This window comes from Lemur catta, chromosome 8, assembly GCF_020740605.2.
Source record: "Lemur catta isolate mLemCat1 chromosome 8, mLemCat1.pri, whole genome shotgun sequence".
NCBI lineage: Eukaryota > Metazoa > Chordata > Mammalia > Primates > Lemuridae > Lemur > Lemur catta.
The window spans coordinates 19,232,651-19,260,228 of record NC_059135.1 but is presented as its reverse complement, the minus strand read 5'-3'; the positions used below and the strand labels follow the sequence as shown (position 1 = coordinate 19,260,228).

The following is a 27,578-nucleotide window of genomic DNA, read 5'->3' as shown; positions in this document are numbered from 1 at the left end:
GGAATTCCAAGGAGGCACTGCCTAGACAGGCTGATGTTCCACAATTAAGCAAAAAGTGACACTCCTTGGAGCCAAGTCCCTGGCTAGTGTTAAAAATAAACGGGGTCAGTGGTGAAGTTTTATACCTACAGGATGGCCAAGTGGAAGCCATGAAAATGCACCCCTTAGACCTCCTGCTATGGGGAGCATAACTGACTGGCTGCCGGGCCCAGCTGCTGCCCTCTGGACTTACCCAGGCCTTCCCCCTCCCAGCCAAGGAGGCCTGTTCTTGTAGGACAAGGGCTGCTTCAGTGGGTGACTTTGGCTTGAGAACTTACCATTAGCCTGGCCCAGACTTTCTCGGACTGTGCTGCAGTCTGAGATTTCTCCTATCCAATCCTGCTTCCTTCCCTCTCTCCTTCACAGCTGTCAGAACTTCATTAGAGCAGCATTCGGGGGCGGCCCCATAAGATAGAGCAGAAAATCTTTCTAGCGAACAGCCTGCAAACAGTGCAACTGCTGTCAACAGTGGAAAGAAAAGTAGCCTGAGGTGAGAATATATACAGATTCCTCAACAGTGGTTAATGGCCTGGTTGCTTGGCCGGGAAACTGGGTCTGGGGTGGAGGCCTACGGGTGGACTTAGGGGAGTGGGCACACAGTGTCATTTTTGTCTTACACCTTAATGCCCCCAGAAAGCATCGCTCATGGAAGAGGAGCAGGACACCCAAGCAGACAAGGGGACTCAGCTGATGATGTTGGCTGGCCTTCTTCGCTGGCCAGCCCAGAACTGGTGCGATAGGCACAGGGAGGGAGGGAAGCTGCCAACGGCACACTAAGCTCTGCCTCTCACTTACCCCGGGCCTCTGAGCATCCAGCCTGTCTGCAACACAGGCCAGTGCTGAGCCCTGCCGTGGCACTGCTCTTTAAGGAGACCAACGGGCCACAGGAGGGCAAGTCCGCAAGCAGGCGGGTCCTACATGTATTGCTTCTCAGCTCCGTGAAAATGGATCTGGGCCCTTTAAGCCGGTTTCCCTGGGCCAGCTGGCACTGAGGCTTCGTCAGTAGAGGGCGATGGAGCGACGTCGCAGGAGGAAGAGGTCTTTGCCTCCTGCAGGGTGCAGCGCTGGCCCCTCCCAAACTCCGGCCTGCAGCACCAGCTGCCCGGCCCTTCCCTCGCCTAGATTTACGGCAGGAGCCTCTGGTGAGACACCTCCCTATGCAGTTTTCCCAGCACTCTCGAGGGCAGATTTCTAGCAAGTTCCACCAACAGAGCACCACAGCGACTTCTCTGCCAACCAGTGAGCCACAGCCGTGGCTTCCCAACTAGGTCTGGGTGTCAGCCCCAGGGGCGCTGGGGAGGGCTCTTCCTTGGGCTAGTCCCGACATCTGCTATTCTCACATTCTTTAAAGTTCTCTTCACTTCCTCCTGGCCACACCCTCATCACTCCAATCCCCTGTAACAGTTAATAATTCTTTATATGAAATTTTCCCTGTTCAAATTGTTGCATGGTATCTGTGTTACTCCTCATAGCGACAGACAGCTATTTCAGATAAGATTTTGCCTTTTCTGCCTGCAGGGACTCAGACACCACCACTATCTGGGGGCTTATAGAAAGCCTGATCCACAGGCAGGAATGCCATGCGACATGGCATCCAGCCAGGGGACCCACTTCCCGGTGAAGGAGAGGCAAGGTGGGTCCCTGAGGGTGGAACCACTAATTCTATCACGCACCGCACCATCCACAGGCACAGCTGAGGGGCCGGGTTGGCGCACCATTTTTCAGGATGCGTGTCCCCAGTAGGTTTGGAAACACATCTGGGAACCAGTGGGTGAAATCAGGAGTAGCCCAACTTTCCATCACTCCCAATGATCCACTGTGGGATTCAAAGGTACAGCAGCACTGGAAATCTGGTCCCAAGGAGGGTGACTATTGCCACGGGACATGGTAAAGTCCCATAGCTACAAACTATGACTGATGCCAGGACACTTTGGACTCCACTTGTCTAGGCACCAGCAGAAGGACATAGGGCTACTTTTACACAGTGGGACAAGGAGGAACACAGGTGGAACCCAGCTGATCCACTCAGTGCCTCTGGGCACTCCCTTAGGCCACTTTAACTATAAATGCACACAGACAGCAACCCTGGCCTGCGAAGGCTCAGAAGCTTCCTGCCCAGTCCTCCCTCCCCTCTCTTTTACCCATGTCAGCCTTGCAGCACAGTCTGAAGGCCATCGGTGCCGTCCCAGGCTCCCTGCCTTCCCCTCCACAGGCATATTCCCCAGCGAGTCTCGTGCACATCTTCTGACATCTTGGCATCTGCTTCTCAGAGGACCTGAACTAACATTAGCCACGAACTGAAAGATCAGTGTGTGGGTGAGGAACAACATCCACAAGGGTCGTCTTATATTAACAGGCTCTTTTAACACGAACAATTATAGAATTGTTTTGTTTTCCTCCAGATGTCTTTTTCTTCCTGTTATTCACCTTGGGCACCATGGCCTTATCCTTTGTGGCACTTAGCACATTTGGGAATTTTAAATTTATGGGTGTGGTTTGATTCATGGTTGGCCCGCAAGCATGCGCATGCTCTCTCACTCTCTATTGTAAACTCAACGAGGGCAAGGTCCATGTGTATTTTTTTGTCACTATTGTATGTCTGACTCCTAGCATAATGATGAGCACATAGCAGGATGTCAAAATAATGAATTGCGTGAATTATTAAGCCTATTCAGGAATAGTCACTCAATAGCAAAATTTACTAAGTGTAGTAACACAAGAATATTATTGACAGGACACTGTTATGATGTGTACAAAAGTCCTGGAGCCTAGACATATGATTCTAGAATACAGATAATGATCACCGCCCAGTGATAGTTTAAGAAGTTCTAATAAGGAGTTGTAGCTAAGTCTAGTGCTTTGCAGGGCAGGCTCCATGTCTAAATCAGAAATAAACAGATGTCAACACTGTGGAGACTTAAGGTGAGTGTCATGATCAGGAAAGGGGAAATAGCTACTTCTCAGTCATTTGAAAGAGGTTCAGTTGATTAAGTCAAAGAATGAACACATGTAATTTGTTAATGGCATTTCATAAATAAGGGTCTAACTGCCAGACAGGATCAAATGAAGGCAGAATACTGAACCCCAATATATTTGCATAAAATGTAATTTTAATTTTGCTTTTGCATAAAAAAGGAGATACACGGAGAAAAAGGAATACTTTTGGATAGGAAATCAAGACACAAATCAAGCATTGCAAAAAATAAAAAAAAAAACCCACAACATATAGCTTTATTTTTCTTCGAATTAAGAGAGGTTATACACATTTTACTTCATGAACAAAATAAATTACACATCAACAATTACCATAAGGCTTTATTGATCCAAAAGTATTTGCCACCAAAGGGAAGTCACTGTATAATTCTAGTTGTAATAATCACAATTATGCCACAATTTAGATTTATTTTCTACCTTTACAATTAAATAACAAAACCTCCTGGGAGCTCATGATCCATTTAATTATTATTGATTTCAAATTATTTCATTTTTCACATACCTTTCTTAGAAATAAAAAGTAAAATCATATAAATATGTTAACTTCTGTTACTTAAATTTTTTTTTAATCATATGTTATAAAGACATTGAGACATAAAAGTGCATTATTTCAGGAATAATTTTTGCCTAGATATCATTGTAACATTTAAAAAAGCAGAAAATTTTTTTCCATACAAATTATAAGCTCTTAAAAAGTGCAGACCTGCATTCTCAAGAAGTTAAGGCCACTCAGGGACAAAGGACGCCTCCTGGTTTCCTCAGCCTAGGGCTTAGCTCTGTGCTTGAAAGACTCCTTCATCTTTTTGACAACAGTGAGGTCCCCTGCGCCCTCTGGCCAGTTGTCATGATCTGTAAAATAAGTGGAGATCCTGTGTCGCTTGCACATCTGTTAACCTCATTTTGTCCTCTTAGTTTCCATCAAACCCACTTGCCATTGTCCCTGGTTCACCCATTTTCTCAGCACACAAAAAAGAAAGTCTTTGGACGATTGTTTGAGAGAAGATCTGGATTTGAATCCCAGGTCGGCCATTCACTAGCTTCCCTGAATCTGGGGACATTACTCTTCCTGAGCCTCAGTTTTCTCCTCTATTAAAGGATCTGACAACATCTATCTACCTTTTAAAATTGTAAGGGTTAAAGTGACACCATAAGTACAGTGCTTGGCATACTATAGATACTCAATAGTGTCTCCTTAATAATAATTTTAAAATAAAGTGCTTACTTTGTACCAGGCACTGAAAGTTTCCTCCTCAGCATCCGGTCCCCCATCTCCTCCTTCCAACAGCCTCTGTCTCTATTTGAGGATCCACAAGTTTCTGGGGAACCCTGGCCCCAGGGCTTGGGCATGCAAGCTAAGCTAAGTCGGTCAGTGCACTATATTTCCCTGGCTGTGGTTATTAGTTGAGGATGGACATTGGCATAACCTGGTCTAAAACAGAGTGGATCTCAGAGTTTTGTTAGAATTTCTGGAACAAAGTCCTTCGTCTCTTTCTCTCCCTCTGTCTAGCTGGAACAAAGAAGTATGCGGCCCTAGGAGCAGCAGGTAGCCATCCTGCAACCTGGAGAGCCAGCCTTAAGATAAAGCCAACATTGTGGAAGTATGTTTTTGCAGAGGCAAGAGGGGAAAAATCACTGAGCTATGAGAAAATCTATTTTTCAGTTACCTGAGCCAGTAACGTTCCTTTACTGGTTAGGCCCGTTTGAGTTGGGACTAAAAGCATCCTATTTGACATAGGGCTTTAAATGTGCATTATCTAAGTTAATCCTCCCAACAGCTCTATGATATAAATACTACTGTATGTTCCCACATTATAGAAAAGGGAGCTTTATAGAAATTAACTTTCCCAAGATCATACAGCTAACAAGGGTAGAGCCAGGTTTCCATCCCGGGCAGTCTTGCTTTGGACCTGGCAATCTTAAAGAAAATACCACGCTGAAAGGCTGAATACTCCCACTCATTATTTGGGGGAGAGCATATTCTTAAAAGATAGATATAGTTGCTTTCCTCAAAAACTTAAAAACATATATTTTATACTGATTAAAAAAAAAACAGCATTAGAAGTACAAAAGAAAATCATTTCACTGGAAGCCTGGTGAAGCACAGGTTTGGAATTTGTTTCCCTTTCTAAAGAAAAACCAACACAACCCACCATAACAAATACTGATTCAACTCTACTAGTAAGGGAAGTGGAAAGCTTCTCCCCCCTCCACCCCCACTGCTTTGAATCCTTTCAGAAAACAATATTGCATAGCCATGTAGGTATTCCTACCTCTCCAACTGAGATCCTTAAAACTATAGTATCTTATGCACATCACCACATTGATGTTTTTAGTAAAGAACTATAGATGGGAGGGAAAAAGAATAAGTAAAATTAAAGTTCTACTGTGATATTGTAAAATATATATTTGGTCTTTGACCCTGTTTGGTGGCATACAACTCCTCAAATCCTTAGGCTCTCCAAAGTAATGTATTTTTATATGCTGACGATTGACTGATGGCTGGCAGCCCCTAAGTAGCTTTGCCATGGGGGCTGGTCACCAGAAAGACCAAGGTATGATTAGAGGGTTGGGACTTCATCCCCACCTACCTCCAGAAAGGGGAGAAAGGATGAAGGTTAAGTTGATTAACAATGGCCAATGGTTTATTTAATCAGTGGTGCCTATGTAATGAGGCCTCCATAAAAGCCAAGAGGACTGGGTTCTGAGAGCTTCCAGATAGCTAAACACATGGGGATTACTGGAGGGTGGTGAAGTGGGGAGGACATGGAAGCTCCGTGCCCCTTCTCACATGCCTTGCTCTATGCATCTCTTCATCTGTATCCTTTGTATATCCTTTATAATAAGCCGGTAAACCTAAGTGTTTCCCTGAGTTCTGTGATCTACTCTGGCAAATTAATCAAACCCAAAGAAGGAGTTGAAGCTGGCTGGTCAGAAATTCCAGAGGCCCGGACTTGTGACTGATGTCTGGCAGTGGGCGGGGGTGGGGGTGGGGGGGGGAGGCGGTGGACACTTCTTATGGAACAGATCCCTCACCTGCGGGATCTGATGCTATCTCCAGGTATTAGCAGATAGCGTCGGAGCTGAATTATAGGACACCTGGCTGGGGTCTGCTGCAGAACTGCTTGTTTGCTTGGTGTGTGGGGAAAAATCCCCGCACATTTGTTCACAGAAGTTTTCTGTGCTGATGGTTGTTGTGATAGGAGAGCAGACAGCAAACAGTTAGAGGTGTTTCCCCTTCTCATAGATACCAATCATTTATTAATGCAAAAAAAGGTCTTAAACCTGTAGGTTGAACCTTGGTCCCTGATAAGAAATTCAAATACACCGGGGTTACATAAATCTTACATCAATTCGCTAGTAGCCACTTAGTCAATTATCTTTAGCAAGAGAATTTTATATCCTTTTCTACATTCTTGGAGTGACTTAGAGTTTTTAGCTTGGACATACACTTTTACTTCTGTGGATTGTTTTGTCATTTATAAAATTAGGATATTGGACTATCTGATTTTTTAAGGACCCTTCCAACCCCAAAGTTCTATGGTCTAGTCATGAGATACATACACATGCACTCACACGCTGACATTTGTCTGTAATATCAGTATCTGTTGGAACTTACGAAACTACTGTTTTTTGTACATCAAAAATGATAAATACAGCAATTTCATGTGGTTTCTTTCAATATATATCCCAAAGAGAGTGCAAAATAGCACCATAACTCCCCTCCCTATCTAGCAGGTCTGATTCTTCTGCTCAGATACATAAGCCACTTTTTAGAGGAATAAAAATGAATGAAACCTTAAAAATATAGCAGCCTCTTACCTCGTTTCTATCTCCTTCTTGTACATATACACTCATACTGAGAATATTTTCCAGGGTTCATATTCTACCAACCTATGCATGCATAAAAACTTTTCAGCTATACAAAGCTAAGTTCTATAATAAAGATATTTAGATATTTTCTGTGATTAGGAACATTTCCTTTAAAAATTGTATCATGAATATAAAAGCATTTTGCACATTTTGATGTTCTATAAGAAAAACTACTTAAGAAAATTTGAACACTTGGACATGAAAAAGCATAAAGCCAGTGACCACTCATTCCTTTACTGCTCACCTGGTATCTCATATGAATGAGTGTAGAGAGACTGGCCCCCATCCACATCCACCAACTGTCCAGTGATAAAGGAAGCTGCAGGAGACAGCAGGAAGCACACCAAGGGGGAGATCTGGAAGCAGAAACCCACATGTGCATACATAAAAGCAAATCCTCCCCACTTCTAGCTGTTTCACATTCCCTAATAAATACATCTCAAAGCACAGGATTGTAACATGAATCCTACAGTGTGCGTGCAACATAATCTGACACAACATCCTTTCTCCACCTGAGCATCATTGATATCAGGTAAGTAAATAAATAGGGAAAAGGTGGAAAGACATGAAGGAGGCTTAGGTTGTGTCAGACAAGCTATACCATGTGAAGAAGCCAAAAGTGAGCTCAGCGCTTCATCTCTGCTTTCCCATTTCAAACAATTCAGTTCCTTCATCTTTCATTGTCCACCATAACCCCATTTTCCATCACTACCACATGCCTTTTATGAAATGGTCAGTGTGTCTGTGCAGCGACAAATTGGCATTCTGGCTTGTTCAGTCTCTGCTCCTGTCAGGCCAAAAGCCCAGCAACACACTCTATGAGAGGTCTCTACAACAAGAACTATTGCATCCCCTAAAAATTCAGATACTGAATTGATGAGTTCAGCAACATCTACTCCCAAAACCAAGCAGAAAGAAATTATTTCACTGACTGTAAAGGAACTCTTATCTGAGGCTGTTGGCAGAAGCAGAGTTTCCTAAAGGGTGATGATCCTAAACACCTGCATTAGAATCCCTAGGGAAGCTTACTGAAACTCCAGATTTCTAGATCCTTCTAGGATCATAGGAATTGTAAAATCTGGGGTGGAGCCCTAGAATCTGCAATTTTAAAAGGCCCCCAGGCAGAGCCAGGACTGGGGTGAGGCAAATGAGGTGCCTAGGGTACAAGATTTAAGGAGGTTTTCACTCTCAGGTTTGCAGAGTCACCCCTGAGAGTGAGCACGTCCTCAAATTTTGTGCCCACACCTTGCTAGCTTCATCCCAGTCCTGGCCCCACACAAACCGCTCACATTTGTGTTTATAAGACTATGGCTCTTTGAGACTCTGAGAGCCTGGAGGGCAGCCACAGCCTTCTCCCAAGCAGATTGCCGAGAACTGCACTAAAATGAGGCCGCTAGCCGTATGAGCCTACTAAAACACTTCCAGCGCGGCTGGTCCAAATTGAGATGTGCTGTAAGTGCACACACACTAGATTTGGAAGACTTAGTATGGAAAAAAGAATGTAAAATATCTTATTTATAATTTTCATGTTGATTACATGTTGAAGTGGTGATGTTTTGGAAATATTGGGTTAAGTCAAATATATTATTAAAATTAATTTCACCTCTTTTTACTTTTCTTAATGTGGCTCCTAGAAAGTTTAAAACTACATTAGTAGCTATTATTATATTTCTATTAGACAGACCTGGTATGGAACTAATAATTTAAAAGCTCCCACATTGCTGGGAAAAGGCAGATTGTACTGAGCCATGGTAAAAAGTAACCATCAAAGCTGGTTTAAACCTGTTTAATCAATCAGTAACAACTCACCCTGTGAGCATGATTTGTTAAAGTCAGCCAGGAAGAGACTCACTCCAATCAACTCATTTCTGAAACAGCAGCCCAACAACCACCATCTGACCCAGGTAACCATGACCTCCAATAGTCTGCAAATCCCAGTAAACCACATTCCCTCCCAGAAAACAAAAAAGATCAGTGGTCGGCTCTTTTTAGAGAGACTATGCCTGCATACCTCCTCTTTATTTAAATATGCAATAAATTCAGCTTTGTGCTGAATTTTGTTTCAAATATTGAGTAGTGTTTATGCTAACCACTGTCAAAAGACAGTGTTTGGCATAAAATAAGCACTTATTAAATGTTTACAGAATGAAGGAATCTTTATGTAGCCCTTCCCCCAAAATGAGATATTGCATCACCCAGCTCCTAATACAGTGTTTTACCCATAGATTAGGCACTCATTAAACAATACTCAATTGAGTTGAACCTTGAACCTAGGCAGTTCTTTTTGAAACTACAGCTACATTCTGATGCTCCTAACTCTCCCTCTAGGGGCTGTCACTTCAGAGAAGGCAACTCACTCCTAAGTAGGCAGCCAATGGCCTGGTGTGAAAGTTCTGCCCACCTATAGACTCTAAGACACATCAGGCAGGGGCCAAAACTCCCTGATTCTGATCTCACTGTAGCCACCGTTCTCTCTCCTGCCGTCACAACCAAACTCTGTGCAGGAACTGCTTATATCAGCAGGTGACAAAGCCTGGGAGGCCAAATGCTGGGTGTCCCCAGGATCTTTTCAGGGGATTTGCAAGGTCAAAAACACTAAGTTCTTATTTGTCTTTTTCACTGTGTTTGTGGACATTGGTACTGATGGTACTAGAGAAATGATGGGAAAAATTGCTGGAGCCTTGGCAGGAATCACAGCAGGAACACAAAACTGTATTAGTAGTCATTATGCTAGCAAGTCATCATATTCTTCCCTGGCAAGTACTCCCGAGGGGGGAAACAGCCAGTTTCACTTTAGAATGTCCTTGATGAAGTGGCAAAAAATATTAATTGTATTAAATCTCGACCATGGAGTTCACATCTTTTTACTATTTTGTGTGATGAAATGGGAAATCTACACATAAAGCTCTTCTGATGCATAGAGAAGTGTAATTGGTGTCTCAAAGAAAGCAATGTGCCACTGAAGGCAGAACTGAACTTTTTTCATGAATACCATGTTTTACTGGAAAGAATTACTGACAAACTACAGTTATTCATACTTAGGTATCTGGCACACCTTTTTTCAAAAACAAAGTGAGACTGCCACTTCAAAGGAAAACAACTAACAGTATTTGTTGTTTATGATAATATTTGAGCTTTGAAGTGAAAATTAGAATTTTGGAAAACTTGCACCTGTCACCATGAGACTCAATGACTTTTCTGAAGATATCGGTGGAGATATTAACAAATGTGATCTTTCAGTATTGTGTAATGAATTGTATGTCAACATTCAGAAGATCTGCATAACTCAGTGAACAAATAATTTCTAAAAGACCAACGCCTGATGTTACAAAATCACATATGGGTGAAAGATCCAGTTAAAGTGTGAGAAAGATTTTAATGTAACAGAGTACAGAATGTTCACTGCCATGGGATTCCACATTGCAGCCAATCTTTAAGAAACTGCCATTTGTTAAGTATCAAAGAAGAATATCCACAATTATCCAAAAACACTATGAAAATGCTCCTCCCTTTTCCAACTACATATTTGCACGAAGCCAGATTTACTTCATATGCTTTTGCCAAAACGACATTACAACAGACTAAATGCAGAGGCGGAAGTGAGAGTCCAGCTGTGTCCTATTAAGCCTATTAAAGAGATCTGTAAAAATGAAAAATAAATGTAAAACAATTGTGAAAGTGTAGCTATTTTTAATTAAAAATGTTATTTATGTTAGCAAATCATGCTTTTATTACTACTATTTTAAATGAATTAATAATTTTTTTGTTTTTAAATTTTTATTAATTTGATTTATTATTAAGTGACTTGATTGATACCACTAATTAATAATGATAAATGTAATAACGATGATACAAATACATGTAAATTTGCAGTGATGACAGAAGCCATGAGGAAAAAAGTAAGTGGTATTATAACAGTGTAAAATAGGAAGACTTAATTTGGCAGAGGTAAGGGAAGACTTCTTAGAGCTCAGGTATGAAGTGTGAAGAATTAAGTGGATGGAGAGTGTGGAAGGTTTGCAGTAGGTATGGGGGAGGGTGGTAAATGAAGTTGTCCTGATATCACAGCAGTTTTGCTGGAGAGTGTTAGAAGCCTATTTATTTTTTATTTTTCTATTTTTAATTATTATGGGTATATAATAGTTGTATATCTTCACAGGGTACATGTGGTGTTTTGATACAGGCATACAATGTGTATTAATCAAATCAAGGAAATTGAAGTATCCATCACCCAGGGATTTATCATTTCTTTGTGTTAGAAACATTCCAACTTCACTCTTTTAGTTATTTTAAAGTATATCCTAACTTTTTGTTGATTATAGTCACTTTGTTGTGCTATCAAATATTGTTCATTCTATCTAATTATCTAACTATATTTTTGTACCCGTTAAGCATCTCAACTTTATCCTCTCACCTCACTATCCTTTCCAGCCACTGGTAACCATCATTCTACTTTCTGTGGTTTGAATTTTGCATTTCCTTATGATTAGTAATGTTGAACATATTTTCATATGTTTCTTGGCCATTTGTCTATCTTCTTTTGAAAAAATAATGTGTTCATGTCTTTCACCCACTTTTTGATGGGGTTATTTGTTTTTTTTCTTGATTTGTTTGAGTTCATTATAGATTCTAGATATTAGTCCTTTGTCAGATGTACAGTTTGCAAATATTTTCTGCCATTCTGTAGGCTATTTACTCTATTGATTATTTTCTTTGCTGTGCAGAAACTTTTTAGTTTAATCAAGTCCCATTTATTTATTTTTGCTGTTCCTGTATTTGCTTTTTAGGTTTTAGTCATAAATTCTTTGCTTAGGCCAATGTCTAGAAGAGTTTTTCCTACATTTTCTTCTAGAATTTTTATGGAGTAAACCTGAATTTCAATAAAATTGATTCTTCCCATTGAGGAATATAATATGTTTCTATTTACACTGGTCTTTCTTCCATTCTTCACTAAAAAAGTTTTTTGGTTTTTTTTTGGTTTTTTTTTTTCATTTATGAAACTGATACACTGCCTGCCACACTAAGGAAGAAGGTGATTTCTTTTTTTATTTAGGGCTCAGTTTACTGCTGGGCATTTTAGTTTTCATTATTGTGGAAAAGATATGCTTTTTAAAAAAAATTACTTTTTAAGACTGATAGTGCTGGCATTTTGGAAAGGTATTGATTTTTATGGACTTCAATCTTCCTGAAATCTCCTTACTGAAATCTAAAATGGAACTTTCTTAATTGTCTGACTTGCTTAGGGTCCTAGGTACCAACAAATACCATATAATAAAATAATGTAGCTTAAAAGTACAATGAAACAACAAAACACGCTATTATTAATTCATACTACATTCACTCCTAATTAAAGATTGCTCTCAGTAGTCAAAGCACAACCAGGATGTTCCTGAGAGCCAGAAAGAACAGGAGAAATGGTTTGGTGGCAGTGAGAAAAATGATCTCTATCAGCCAGCTACACCACATGAAAAGGACACTGAATGTTACAAATTTCCAAAGTATAAGGTATAGTAATTCTAGTCAGTGCTAGAAACATACATTACCTCCTCAGGAACACCAATTCGTTTAGCTGGGATATGCTTAAAGTACCCTTCAAAAAGGTTTTGTCCAAAATCAGCGTAGTTGTTCATAGCAGTCTGGGAATAAATTATTCCCTATGTTTAAAAATAAAATGGAAACAAAAATAAACATAAAATTAAATTTTAATTATAAAGATATCAAGGCAGCCTATTGACCAATATCAAACATTAGTGACTTAAGTTAAACACAAAAGTCAACAGTTCTAACATTAGTTTTTCTCAATATGTCAAAGGAGTATAGTCAACCACTATCCACAACTGCATTATCTGAATGTTCATTTTGTGACCTCCTCTCCCTTAATAACCAGCCAAGCCCTAAATTTTTTCATAAAAGTCTTGCTTCCTGAAAAGCATAATAATATAAGTAGTAAATAAGAGAGGCACTTAAACAGACACAATGGGACAAGGGGACTCCATCTATTTTATCCCACTTAGGCTTCTCTGCTTTACAAGGAAGAAATGAACTATGGCTATGTGAGACTTAGACAATCCAATATTCTCTTGGCTTTTCACCTGGATTGAAATCACAAATAAAACATTTGAATCCAATATAAACAAACCAAAATTTTCATTGTGTAAGAATTCTTTTATTTATCTTTCATTGGCTCTCAGGGGCTTATAAAGTTAGGAACATTACTCAAGAACTGTATACCACAGGATGAAGCTATTTGTTATGGATTCTTAACTACAATAAAGTACTATAGGGAGGAGGGCAGGAAAGAGGAGGAGTGAAAGTAAAATGAGAAAATCTGGCTGTATTGATTATTCCAAATGATACTGGGACAATATATTGGTTTTCAATTAATAATTTGTAATCTTTTATTTAAAGAGGATGAAATCGTCCAGAAGTATTATATTAAAGTTCAGCCATTAAACCTAAAAAACCTCTGGAGGACAAACATGAATTAGCATTATGCTTATAATACTAACATACCACTAAAGGTTTTCAAGATATGCACTTTTGGAGGCCAGTATTGAAAGGTTTTAATTTATTTTATAAATATTTGAGTAAAATACGGGTAAGGTAATATCATCTGTGGAGGATTGAAGGAAAATATGAAGTTTCTAGATAGGAGCCTGCAATTTTGTTAAAAATGAGATTACTAACTTCAAGCATGAAATTAGTCATGCTTAGTTCCCACTGAGTTCTATGGATAGCAATATCTATAGATATTATATAGATAGATCCATAAATACTATCCAAAGATGTTTTAGAGTTTCAGATGGAGGGATGATTAGTATCTCTCAGCAACAACCAGGAAAGATCACAGAGGTAACATCTGAGCTGAGTTGTGCAGGATGAGTGAGCCATTTCATTTACTGTTTCTCATGGCCAGTATGTAATACCAAGAAAACTTAGGCTGTAGCTTATTTCACAAAAATGATAGTTTTTGAAGTTGGCTACATTGTGATTCCCACCCCCATCATTTACATTATGATTCAGAGAAATTTTCTCTTGACCTCTAGTTGCTCTTTAACTGAGAGTTCCTTGCTAGAACTCTGACTTTAAGTTTCTCTCTCCTAATAAAGGATTAATGATTTACCAAGAAATAATGAAAAAAATCTGGAAAAATTCAATCCTTAAAGCAGTGGTTCTTAACCTTTGCTGTGCATTTGAATTTTCTAGGCTGCTTTTAAAATAAATGCCTAGACTCCATGGTTTGGAGTAAAGCTCACACATCACTATTGTTTAAACATTTCATGGATAATTCTAATATATCTAAGCCAGGATTGAGGACCACTGGCTTAAGTTTACCTTCTTGACCATCTGACGGTAAATCAAAGAATACTTCTGTAATGCAAATTAGACTTTCTGATTTTATCTATGTTTTAAAGTCAATCTTTTGTACTATACTTGCATATTAACAAATATCTCTATCAATACCACCAATAGAATCAGAGGAGCACAATTTGTCAACAGGTTTCAATGTAGAATGTTTACCTACAGGGGCAACACAATTGATCCTTACTCCACTACTGGCCCATTCCACAGCTAAGGATTTGGAGAGGTTGTAAACACCTTCTCTTGCAGCTCCACTGTGCCTTTGAAAGACAAAACATAAATCATCATAATCAGCTTCTCTTGAACATTTCTTTTTGTTTAAATTTCAAAATATTAAGGGAGTACAAATGTTTTAGGTTACATGGATTGCTTTTGAAATGCTTGAGTCCCAGCTATAGGTGTGCCCATCTCCCAAATAGTGTTCACTCTACCCATTAGGTAGGTTTTTGACCCTCCCCTCCTCTCCCATTCCCCCTTTTTGATTCTCACTGAGTTTGAATTTCCTCTATGCACATGTGTGCTCATCAGTTCCAATTTAATAGTGAGTACATGTGGTGTTACATTTCTTCTCTTAAGCAGGCTGACAGGTCTAGACTTCTCTCCTCTCAGGTACTCTGCCCTGAAAATTCTAGCCACCTGGGCACCTCTGGTCTCCTCATCCTTTCCCTCAACTCAGGGAGACTGCCAGGCTCTGCCTCAGTTCCCCTGCCCTGAGTCATGATTCCAAAACTTTTCTCCAGGCAGTGAGTGGGGATAATCTCAGAGTTCATCTCAATTGTTTCCTGTTTTTCAGAGATCACTGTCCTTCAATGCCTGATGTCCCATGTCTTCAGTCCCACTTATTCACGCATTTTGTCCATTTTATAGCTGCTTCAGTAAGAGGTTAAATTCTGTCCTTGTTACTCCATCTTGGCCTGAAGTGGAATTCCTGATGAATTTTGGCTCAAAATTCATCCAAAATTTAATATTAAGTTAAAAAGCAAGTTGAAGAAGAGTATTCAAAATATGATTCCATTTGTGTTTTTTAAAAAGCATAGAAATATACTCATACACATGTATAATATCATTTCTTCAATTTGTCCATCTTACCTGAAATGTTTAATTTCAGGGAGCAAGATGGGATGGATTGGGCAAGGACATGAGACTTTTACATTTTGCATTTCTGCACTTCTTTTGTTGAAAACAAAACAAAATAAAAAACAAATAAAAACAACCACCAGACTAAAACTTCTTTAAGTAACTTCTTAGAGATTATCTCCAAGTGACACTGCAGAAAAATTTTAAGTTTTAATTTTTGTTTTTTTTTGTTTTTTTTTTTTGAGACAGAGTCTCACTCTGTTGCCCGGGCTAGAGTACCATGGCGTCAGCCTAGCTCACAGCAACCTCAGACTCCTGGGCTCAAGGGATCCTCCTGCCACAGCCTCCCGAGTAGCTGGGACTACAGGCACGTGCCACCATGCCCAGCTAATTTTTTCTATATATATTTTTAGTTGTCCATATAATTTCTTTCTATTTTTAGTAGAGACGGGGTCTCGCTCTTGCTCAGGCTGGTCTCGAACTCCTGAGCTCAAACAATCCACCCGCCTCAGCCTCCCAGAGTGCTAGGATTACAGGTGTAAGCCACCTCGCCCGGTCTTAAATTTTAAAAATAAGCAATACTGGGGCCAGGCGCAGTGGCTCATGCCTGTAATTCTAGCACTCTGGGAGGCAAAGGCAGGAGGATTGCTTGAACTCAGGAGTTCGAGACCAGCCTGAGCAAGAGCAAGACCCCCGTCTCTACTAAAAATAGAAAAATTAGCCGGGCATCATGGTGCATGCTTGTAGTCCCAGCTACTCGGGAGGCTAAAGCCGGAGGATCCCTTGAGCCCAGGAGTTTGAGGTTGCTGAGAGCTATAATGACACCACTGCACTCTACCCAGGGTGAGAGGGCAAGACTCTGTCTCAAAAACAATAACAACAACAACAAAAACCCCAGCATTTTCTACCTTCTCTCAAATGAATATTTTACAGATTGAGTATCCCTTATCCAAAATGATTCGGACCAGAGTGTTTTGGATTTTGAATTTTTTTCAGATTTTGGGATATTTGCATATACATAACCGCTTGAGTATCACTAATCTGAAAACCCCAAATCTGAAATGCTCCAATGAGCATTTCCTTTGAGTATCACGTTGGTGCTCAAAAAGTTTCAGATTTTGGAGCATTTCAGATTTCGAATTTTCAGATTAGGAATACTCAACCTACATTTACATAATTTTTTTTCACTGCCTGATATCTAAGTGAATAGGAAAAAAACCCTTCCCTAATTGCCTCTTAAAATGCAATCACTGGCTTCCTAAATGTGTTAGGAATCAGAATTTACAGAAAATACTTAAAAAAAGAGCAAATAATTTATATATTTTAAACCATATTTTTGAACTGCTAAACTTGTGGGTTTTTTTGGGTTTTTTTTTTTTTTTTGAGACAGAGTGTCACTTTTTTGCCCTGGATAGAGTGAGTGCCGTGGCATCAGCCTAGCTCACAGCAACCTCACACTCCTGGGCTTAAGCAATCCTACTGCCTCAGCCTTCCGAGTACCTGGGACTACAGGCATGCACCACCATGCCCGGCTAATTTTTTTTTTATATATATATTTTAGTTGGCCAGATAATTTCTTTCTATTTTTAGTAGAGATGGGGTCTCGCTCTTGCTCAGGCTGGTCTCGAACTCCTGACCTCGAGTGATCCACCCGCCTCGGCCTCCCAGAGTGCTAGGATTACAGGCGTGAGCCACCGCGCCAGGCCTAAACTTGTGGTTTTTAAGCAGCTTCCTGGCATACTGTTTTTCTCCTGTTCTATTTGGATGGTCTTTTAGACTCTTATGAAAGAATCAACTGAGCCAGTAGGCTAAATAAGCTTACTGACTTCCTTTCTAAAAAAATAAACATCCATTTCCAACATAAAAGTCTATCAAAATCAGAATAAGAGTCAAATATGTCAAATTCCATTATAGTGAACTTCAAGAGATATTCCAAATTCTTCAGTCACAGATTTTATATATTCGCCATTAGCTGAAAAATACATTTTCGTTATTCAAAGATATTTGATATTAAAAAAATTGTGACAGGACTAAACATGGTATATAAATGTCCCCCCTCCAAAGGGAGAACTAGGTAAGGCTCCCTAAACTATAACTCCCTTAATCCTCACCATTCTTGAATTGTCCTTTGTAATACATACTTAATATAAATATGTTTTCCTTCCCAACTGTTAAGAGTAAAATGGATCCTCCAGAGAAATGCGTTAGTTGTGACAATCCTGCAGCCTTGAGTGCCATCTGGATGCACAGCCCCAGGGTCACAGGCCCTCCTGTAGGAACCACAGATGAAGTTCAAACTCCTCTCCACAGTGTCTAAGGTCCTTTGGGACTCCAACTCCATTCCCAGCTCTTAATTTTGCTGCACCCCCCTCCATCACAAAGAAATAGGTGCAGTTCCACAGAGTGCCATGGTGTTTCAAATCTCTCTGCCTTTGCATGGGATGTTTCCTTTACTTGCCTTCCTTTCTCTCCCTCATATGTCTACCAAACTCCAAGTTAACCTTTGGGACATGTTGCCAGAATGTCACCCTCCTTGGTGCTCCCTGCTTGCACACTTGCAAATACCTTTACTGGAACACCCAACATGTTCGAGTCCATTGGACTGTTTCACGCTTTGCTCCCTCACTAATTGTGGGCTCCCTGAGAACGTGGATGGTTAGTGCTGGATTCATTTTTTATTTCCAGATGTACCTTGTACCTGTACCTGGGCCACACTCTACTTATATGAAATATTGGTCAAGTAAATGAGAGACAGCCAGCATTTCCCATGTGTCTCTTAAGAGAGCTAAAATTTAAAACAAAGGAGTGTTCAACCTCTGACACTCACTCCCCTTTTCTACTGTGGAGAATACCTAAACTTGTGTCTTTCAAACTGGAAATTACAACACAATACCAGTAGTGAAATAAATTTTGCAAGTAATAACCAACACTTACAAAAAACAAACAAAAAAAACCCAGATTAGAATATAATAAAATACAAAATATCATAGTACACCATATATAGTGAGAATAGCTTTGCTTCATGAATGTTTTGTTGTTTCAGTTACAGACACACACACACCACACACTCACACACACACCCCACACACTCACACAGGTGTTTACTAGATCAAGGTGTAAAATTTATTTCTTACTATGAGTCATGATAGAAAGTTTGAAAGCCACTGGAAGAGGAAACTACTCCTAAGAGAACAAAAGCAAGAAATATCTGAAACATTCCTTTTCCATAGCAGAGACAAGTTGGTTTTTCCTAGCCAACTGAATACCTGAAAAGCCACTGGCTTCCTCAAAAAATTTATTTTAAGCCAAGAAACTCATTATTTCTTATATATTACATAAAGGATCATAATAAGGGAACTATGACTTCTATGAGGGGTAGTTTGGCAAGATCTGTTAAAGTTACAAAGGCACATGATTTTTGACTCTGCAATTACACTTCTTGCAATTTAATGCACATGCTATATGACGCATATACAATTTTACTTATTACAGGTGTTTTGTTTTGTTAGTCAAAAGTTGGAAACAACCCAAATTTCATCAATTGGAAAATGGTTAAATAAATTATACTTTATGGTTTAGGAAGTGGTATTTTAGACAGCCATAGAAAATAAGGAGAAATCTCTTAAGATTCTTAAGAAAATATCTCCAGGATATACTGTTCATTTATGAGAACAGCAAGATATAGAATAGTGTTTATATTAATATAATTCTTGTAAAAAAGTGGGGAAAAATATGCCCCCAAACTAGTAATAGTAGTTTCCTGTGAGAATGCGAAATACACATAGAACCTACAATCTCAATTGACTTTATTTCTTCCAAAACACTAAGAAAGGTAACGTAAGAAAAGTAAAAAAAGGTAAGTAATGAATAATGAGCAGGAAAAGGAAATACAGCGGTATCACTTACCTGCCCTGCATTCTTTGCTCTGTTTTTGGTAACATCACCTTGATTTCCACTTAAGGAACCACTCTTGCCTGTTCTCAGTCTATGTCTAAGTGGTGTGGACCCCACTCCCTCTGCCTTGAGCTGACCGTGCACAGCGGAGCAACCTCATCCCACTGTATTTGGTTGATGGCTGTACCTGTGACCCAAGCAGGGTCAGTTCATGAATATCCTCTCTGGGACTTGCTGGCACTGGTATTTTTTTTTTTTCTTTTTCTGGTTCAATTCGAGAAACACTCTCGCATTGGAGTTTTACGAACAGCTAGAGTGTTGACCTCTAACTTCTGCTAGTGCTCTTTTTGCCTGCCTGGGAATGAAGGCAGACACAAAGAAAGCAAAACCAAAAGGAGAGGCAGTTTCCTGCCAACATCGTGGCTGAACCTAACATGCCCTTTGTGCGCTGGTTCTGCTGGTAACACAACGGCCCTGGAGGGCTTGCACAGTTTGCGGGGCCCTGAGCCCAGTTTCTGATGCAACAGATCTAGAGCACGGCTAGGGGATTTGCACTTCTCACAAGTTCCCAGTGATGCTGATGCTGCTGGTCCAGAAACCACACTTGAAGAACCACCGCCCTAGATTTTTACTCAAGCCAGTCTGAATTTTATTTCTGTCCCATACAACTGAGGGAGTTCTGAATAATGCAGGAATTGAGGAGGGTACTAGAATTTGCACAGAGGAAGCAAACTCTCTGCTGATAGAGTGGCTAATTAGAAGGACAAAACCTTATAAACTTTTGGGAAAAAATTCTGGGTTATCTGTTAGGAGTATCAATTTAGCAGTGCAGTCTAAAATCAAATGGGTATATTCATGGCATTCAAATCTAAATTTACATAGAAGAGTTTCATTTCCACACCTTAATAAATAAGCAGTCCTTAGACAGTGATGGCAAGTTTGGTAACATCTGGATTAGAGTTGCCCGATAAAACACAGGACATCCACTTAAATGTAAACATCAGATAGACAACAAATAATTTTTTGGCACAAGTATGCCCCTAATGCAATATTTGGGACATATTTATACTAAAAAATTATTGAATTGGGCATCCTGTTTTTTTCTTTTTTTGGTAAATTTGGCCATCCTAATCTGAATGGGAATGTTTTAGAAGTACATTTTTAAAGTTCAAATAAAGGGAAATGCTAAGTATTGAGGTCACAACTCATTAAAGGTATTAATGATCTTGATTTAAGAAATATTCCCTACCCCTTTTCCTCTCCATTCAGATAACAACCCAAAGACATAGGAGGAAAAAATATAAAAATGCTTACGCAGCTGACGGAAATCCATTTTTAGTAAGGACAATGATATTAACAATGGATCCTCCATGCTCTTTCATCCAGGAGTTGTAAACTGCAGGATACAGAAAAATGACAATCATATTAAATTATTAAATAGTGTCCTGACCCTCCTCTGATACCTTGTTCCAGCACGTTACCTGTTTGATATGTTTTACATTTTTACTTACTTTTTTTTATAAAAAGCCCTTTCATGTCAATAAGAACATATTTACACCAATATTTTAATGGCTACATAATTCTCTATCATAGAGATATATAAAATTTCACTCAACTAATACTTTACTCTAGAATATTTACATGGTTTTCAATTTTTCACTATTATTATTATGGCATAAAAAATGTAACTTGTAGAAACTAAAAACTAAAGGCCCTATTTTTTAAAAGTAAAAACAAACAAAAGAAAAACTGTAGGCCCTGTATTCCTTTTTTTTTTTTTTTGGTGCAAAAAAAATCATCACACTCTATTATTTCTTGTGAACAAAATATTTTGCAGAGGGCAACTTTATAACTATTACTATTGGAATCAGTGGAAACAATGAGTATAGATCAAATTTTTTAAAGTGATAATTTCTCAAACACGTCTTCAGGTCATTGAAGATTATCTATAAGTAAATGGTCTTGGGAAAACATAATTTTTGAAGAACTCTCTCACCTGGTAAGAGTGACATAATGTGAATGCACCAAATGTATTTCTCTAGTTTAATTGAAAATAGGTACATCTCTATTGCTGAATTCTAATAATCTTATTCATTCTTAAAAAAATTTACATATAGTTAATATTACCAGTGTTCTTTTGAACTTGCTACTTTCGAAAATTTACAAAGCTATGCCAATAACACTCTTAAAGTCTTAAGTATAATAACTTATAAAGCCTCTTCTTTCAAAATATCTCCTAAAGTCTACTTTTTCCTTCTTTTAAAATAGCCATCTTTGGACCATTTTACAATGCAGGGTTTTGTTAGTGTATGTTGCTTGTTTCGAGCCTCTTCACATAACATTGGTTCTGTGATCTGTGTGGGCAAGACTGGTAAGACAGTGCAAGTATGTTTGCCAGTCGAGTGGAAACTCAGGCCCTTTAAGCGTGCAAGAGGGAACCGGGAAGTATCCATTCTTCAAGCTGGGTAAAAGCTCAACAAACATACATTACACAGAAATGAACAACAACAAAATCACAACAGCTTTGCTGACCACAATGGTGTTTAATTAGCTCTATTTTAAGAGTTTTCTATACTTAGCCCTCTCTCTCTAAATCACTTCCTTGTTAATGATGCATATGTGGACCTTATATTGGCTGTTTCTATATTACAATCAAGGCCAGTGCCAACACACTGGCACAGGCTGGCTCTCCACCCTCCCTGTCGTCCCATTAACTGCTAAAGAACTTGGATCACCAATGGTAGTAACCAGATTCATGGGTTGTCTTTATATGTTGCTTTTGAAGTCTTTTCTATAGTCTAATGTTTTTCTGTCTGGAACCTAGAAGACATTGATCTAATAAAATGTTAGCTGATAATTTTTCAAGAATTATTTCAATAGATTTAAACATTTTTTTTCTTCAACATGGTTGAGTCAAAGTCACTTACACTACACAAAAAAAGGATGCTTCCATCACCACTTCGTCTGAGGACAGTAAAAGCCCTTCCACTTCCATATCCATAGGAAGTACCCACCCCAAGATCCTGGCACATATGAGAGGGAAAAATCTGTCCAGGAACTCTCTGACATCAGTGGTCAACATGGAATGGGTATTCGGGGTGATCACACCACAGGAGCATTTCCACCAAGCGGACATTTTTATAATATTTAATGCGTCAGTGTCCTTCATTTCTTCTTCAGTGAGAGAAAAATCAAAGGTCTGAAAGTTTTCTTTGATCTTTTCAGGATTAAAGCTTTTAGGAATAATAACCACCCCTCACTGGATGTTGAAATTCGAAACAACTTGACCTGACGTCTCATTGCACTTTTCCCTCAATGAGTTTAGAAGTTCGCCCTTTAACAAAGGTGAAGAAGACCTATTTGCCCAGGTTGGATTCCTAGAGGTCCCCAAAGAGCTACATGCAATAATGACAATGTCACGTTGTCGGCAAAATTTCAAGAGATTTGGCTGGGTGAAATACGGGTGGCATTCAACCTGGTTGCTGACTGGCTCATGTTTGAGTCCTGGCTTGTTCAGGGTTAGCTTCAGCTGCCTGCAGTTACAATTTGCAAAATTAGGCCGGGCGCGGTGGCTCACGCCTGTAATCCTAGCACTCTGGGAGGCCAAGGCGGGCGGATCGTTTGAGCTCAGGAGTTCGAGACCAGCCTGAGCAAGAGCGAGACCCTGTCTCTACTAAACATAGAAAGAAATTATACGGACAACTAAAAATATATATAGAAAAATTAGCCGGGCATGGTGGCACATGCCTGTAGTCCCAGCTACTTGGGAAGGCTGAGGCAGGAGGATCGCTTGAGCCCAGGAGTTTGAGGTTGCTCACAGCAACTGGTTGCTGTGAGCAAGGCTGACGCCACGGCACTCTAGCCCGGGCAACAAAGTGAGACTCTGTCTCAAAAAAAAAAAAAAAAAATTAAAATCCCCAAGGGATTTCACTAAGCCAACAACTTTGCAAGTTCCAAAGTGGCAAACAGATTTGAACTGTGATGTAACCATTTGTCATTCTCATCTCTAGGATAGAGTTCATCTCCTGGCTTAAGGGCCACGGGTATTTTAATCTATCTGGAGAACCTTTAGCATCCTCTCCAGGGTTGGGTGGATCATCATTGGGTCATGATTTGTAGCCCACGGCTTTTCACACTAGAAGATATCCTCCCTCCTCACCTTTCCTTCCACTATCTTCTCCCTGATGGCCTCCCCAACTTTGTGCTTGTTTTGGTAGATGTAAGCCCTATGAATGTGCCAGTACCCAGTGTCAATGGCAACCTTCACCAATGTTGCACAGGCCCCCTCAGGGGTCAACTTAGGCTCTGAGTAGGTACCAAGTCCGATGATGGGAATTCTGTTTCCATCATTTAGAGGTATGCAGTGATTTGTGGCACTGAGGTACATCTTAGAGAGAGAATCTGAGGTTTCAACTTTCCAGGAATGATTCCTATATTCTTTAACTCAGTTCTGGCTAATAAAAATCATGGCAGAATCTAGACTCTTCAGACTTTTAATTAACAGTTACTGGCCAGGAACCTTGGATTGGTAAGATTGATGACTTGCATGTGAGAAGGAGTGAAAGCACTGAGTTGTAAAGCTTGGGTTAGAGACTACTAGTTGTCTCCCAATACTCATTCTCACCTTCTTACATAGAAATAGAATCTGCATTAAGCACGTAGCCGCCCACCTAAAGACTCATCCCTCCCTTACAGCTAGGTGTGATCATTTAACTGAATTCTAGCTGATGAATGGGAGCAAATGTAATAGTGCAACTTCCAGATGGTGCCCCTAAAAGGAATGGGTGAGCACTACACTTTTCCCCATTCCTGCTGTCTGGAATACAGATATGATGGCAGGAACTGAAGCAGTCATCCTGAACCATGAGATTGGAACAACAGGTCAAGAATAGTAGAGCAATATAAGAAGGATTCCCAGTCCCTAATGATTATGAAACTACCATACTATCCATAGACTACCTACCTGGACTTTTTAATGTGAGAGAAATAAACAGTCTTATTCAAGCCCCTGTTGTTTCTGGTTCTCTCCACTGGAGCATCCAATCCTGAATCACAACACACACAGTGCTTGATACTGCTAGTAGCTGAAGGTGAAGTCTGGGGATATCTGCAAAACCTCTGACTTGCAGATATTATAGGATGCAAAGCCTAGCCCATGTTGGAGTGAAGACCCTTTGGGCCAGAGTTATACTCGTTCTACATTTCTCATCATAAGAATATCTTGAGTAGTTTTTAAGGAAATCTTTGAGCTACTCAACTTAAGGGAGTTTAATACTAACCATTTATGAAACATAACTTTTAATCGAAAGACAATGCATGCATGCCAGGTAGTTGTTAGAAAGCTTGTGGACTCTCTCTGCTATTCTGAATTTATGAATTGGTTCTTCTTACAGATTTAACAAATCCATTTCTTAAAAACGAAGTAAGTGTGAGAGTTTTCTCTATTTCTATGAACAACTTTACAGCTAAATCTTTGTATAGATCATTAACAACTTTCTCATGATAAATTCCTAGAAATAAAATTATAAGATCAAAGGATATCCACATTTTATAATATTTCCAAATTACTATCCAGAAATGTACTAATTTACATTCCTATGTTGTATGTGAGAAAATCGGGGCAGTAAATGTTAACAACCTGGGGCTTGTGAGTCTCTAATAGGATTCTCTATGATCTCTAAGAAAAGACCCATTGATTTGTGACTATCGATAGCACTTGCCTGTTTTGCACATGTAGAAGGTGCCCGTCAGGTTGGTCTCAATCACAGCATGCCATCCCTTTGAAGTGATGTGTTCAGCGGGGGAAAGGAACTGGCCTCCTCCATTGTTTACCAAGAAATTGATCTTACCATAAATATCTAAGGTAGATTTGACCAGATTATTCACCTACAGAAGAACATTGAAAGTAAAAATACTAAAAGTTTAATAACCTAACTTGCCACTTGGACTGATTGCTTGCTCTAGAAGTATAACAAAGCTCGCATTCTCTCACAGTGAACAGTAGCTCCATATACTGCAATAAGTACACATGAAGTCGGCAATGAATAAACCTAAAAATCCTACACCAATGAGTAATTTACCAGTATGCAATATCCACAGATCATAAAGCTAAAATTGTAATTTTGATGACAAGATATGTGCAAGGGCCTGGATCACCCCTAAGTAGGGTAGGCCTCAGTCATATATTAATTTGTAAGCTACCAACCAAGAATAAGAAGATAGCAATAAAATCAGGTTTAAATGAACATCAAGAAATAACTTTGGCTGGGCACAGTGGCTCATGCCTATAATCCTAGCACTTCAGGTCAGGAGTTTGAGACCAGCCTAAGCAAGAGTGAGACCCCATCTCTACTAAAAATAGAAAAAATTAGCTGGGCGTGGTGGCATGCGCCTATAGTCCCAGCTATTTGGGAGGCTGAGGCAGGAGGATCACTTGTGCCCGGGAGTTTGAAGTTGCTGTGAGCTACACTAACGCCACGGCACTCTAATCCAGGCAACAGAGCAAGACTCTGTCTCAAAAAAAAAAATGAAATGACTTAAAGGTCAAAGCATAAGCCAATGCCCAAAAAAAGAAACGAGTGAAAGGGCAAAAGGCAGTCTCTAGCTGAGATCACTTCTTGTTTCCCTCCCTCTCTGGCTCAGTAAAGCATTAACGCAAGAATCTCCTTCGCAAGCTTTGCTTCTAGTGAACCTCACCTAAGACAGCTACCATAGGAGAATCTGAAGCACAGCTAGGTTTAGGAACCACTATTGCAAATTAAAATGCGGAAATAAATTATACAGATACATTTGCATTACCTCCTCTTCATTCCGGATGTTGCATTGTATGGGAGTGACTCGAGCCTGGCTGGTGGGAGGTAGGTCATCCTGCAGTTCTCTTGCAGCAGATTTCAACCTATCAAACTTACGGGATGCAATGACCACATTACTCCCTGAGGAGAAACAAGCCAGAGAACAAGTAAATATGCTTCCAAGCATTGTTCAAGTTCCAATAATAATAATGTTGAGAAATTATTTCATGTGGTCCTATTTAAAAAAAAAAAAAGATGAATTAGGACTTCTGCTTCTGGGCAAGATGGAGTAATAGGAACTGAATTTACCCTCCAGCTCAAAACTAAAAAACCAGATGAAATACATGAAACAATGGTTGTCAGGCATTGGACATCAAGTAGTACTGGACAGCTATCTCTGGGAGAGTGAAAACAAACAAGGTGAGCCCTCTGCTTGCCCCAGCTTACTGCCTGGAGAGAGCTTCCAGACTGCAGCACAGAAGGAGGAACTCATTCAGAACCCAGAAGTTTCCCTGGATGGAAAGGATGAAGTTGGGAGTGCAGGGAGGCCAAGGCAGCTAGACTGCACAGGCATAGGGAGAAGAGAGCTACACAGAGACAAGGCTTCAGAGATCAGAGCCCGCGTTAAGTCTCCAGCTGAGTACTGATCAGTGCACAGGAGTAAATCAAAGTGGAAAAGAATCATCCAAAATGAGCAGGAAGAACAAGCCCTGGCACTCACACAGCACTGAGAATAGTGTGCTCACAAGGAGAAACCCTTGACTGGGCACTGAGTGAAGTACTCAGAAGAGGACGGCCTCAGCAAAATTTGCCATAGACTTAAAGGCTGCTCAGATCAACACAATTTCAAAGCAAGCCTCTTTTAAAGCATAAAACTGTTTCTAAGCAATTTAACTGCATCCCAGAACAAAGCTTAAGAATATTTGTAAGAAGAGAAGAATAGCCAGAACCCAAAAAGGTAAAGTTTAAATATCTAGCATCCAACAAAAAACTACCAGGCATGCAAAGGAGCAGGAAAAGAACAACCCATATTATTAACTGAGAAAAGTCAATTAATAAAAACATACCCAGAAATGACATTGATTTATATAATTAAATAGAGCAGTGATGACAAGAAAAATCTCAAAAGCAGCTAGTGTACTTAATATACATATTAATAACAAAAAATATGACTGCTTTCAGAGACAATGCAAGCCACCAGACAGTGGAACAACATCTTTACAGTACTCAAAAAAGTAAAAAAGATTAAGAACGTAGAAATCTTGACCTAGTGAAAACATCTTTCAAAAACGATGGCAAAATACTTTTTCATACATATGAAAGCTAGAAGAATCCATCAAAGTGGCCGACACTACAAAAAAAGATTAAAGCAATTACTTCAAGCAGAAGGAAATGATACCAAATGGAAATCTAAATCTACACAAGAAAAAAGAGAAGCAGAACCTGTAATTATGTGAGTAAATATAAAGACTTTTCTTCTTTGTATTGAGATCTCTTCAAAAGGTAGTGATAGTTTAAAGCAAAATAACTGTGTATTCTGGGATTTATAAC

The 27,578-nt window shown here is 39.6% G+C and overlaps 1 protein-coding gene and 1 pseudogene across 1 annotated transcript in view; both read right to left on the bottom strand.

Annotated features, from left to right (window-relative positions):
• Positions 1-3,336: 3,336 nt before the first annotated feature.
• The window catches only part of PECR (peroxisomal trans-2-enoyl-CoA reductase), a 28,498-nt gene continuing 4,256 nt past the window's right edge, over positions 3,337-27,578 (bottom strand). The window contains exons 2-8 of the mRNA XM_045559226.1: positions 26,035-26,168; positions 24,957-25,122; positions 20,551-20,632; positions 14,429-14,525; positions 12,447-12,557; positions 7,148-7,259; positions 3,337-3,882 (exon numbers count right to left, since the gene is read on the bottom strand). Of these exons, the coding sequence (XP_045415182.1) occupies positions 3,797-3,882; positions 7,148-7,259; positions 12,447-12,557; positions 14,429-14,525; positions 20,551-20,632; positions 24,957-25,122; positions 26,035-26,168 (788 nt within the window). The 3' untranslated portion in view covers positions 3,337-3,796. The remainder of the gene's footprint in view (positions 3,883-7,147; positions 7,260-12,446; positions 12,558-14,428; positions 14,526-20,550; positions 20,633-24,956; positions 25,123-26,034; positions 26,169-27,578) is intronic.
• Positions 22,305-23,623, bottom strand: LOC123643623 (annotated as a pseudogene).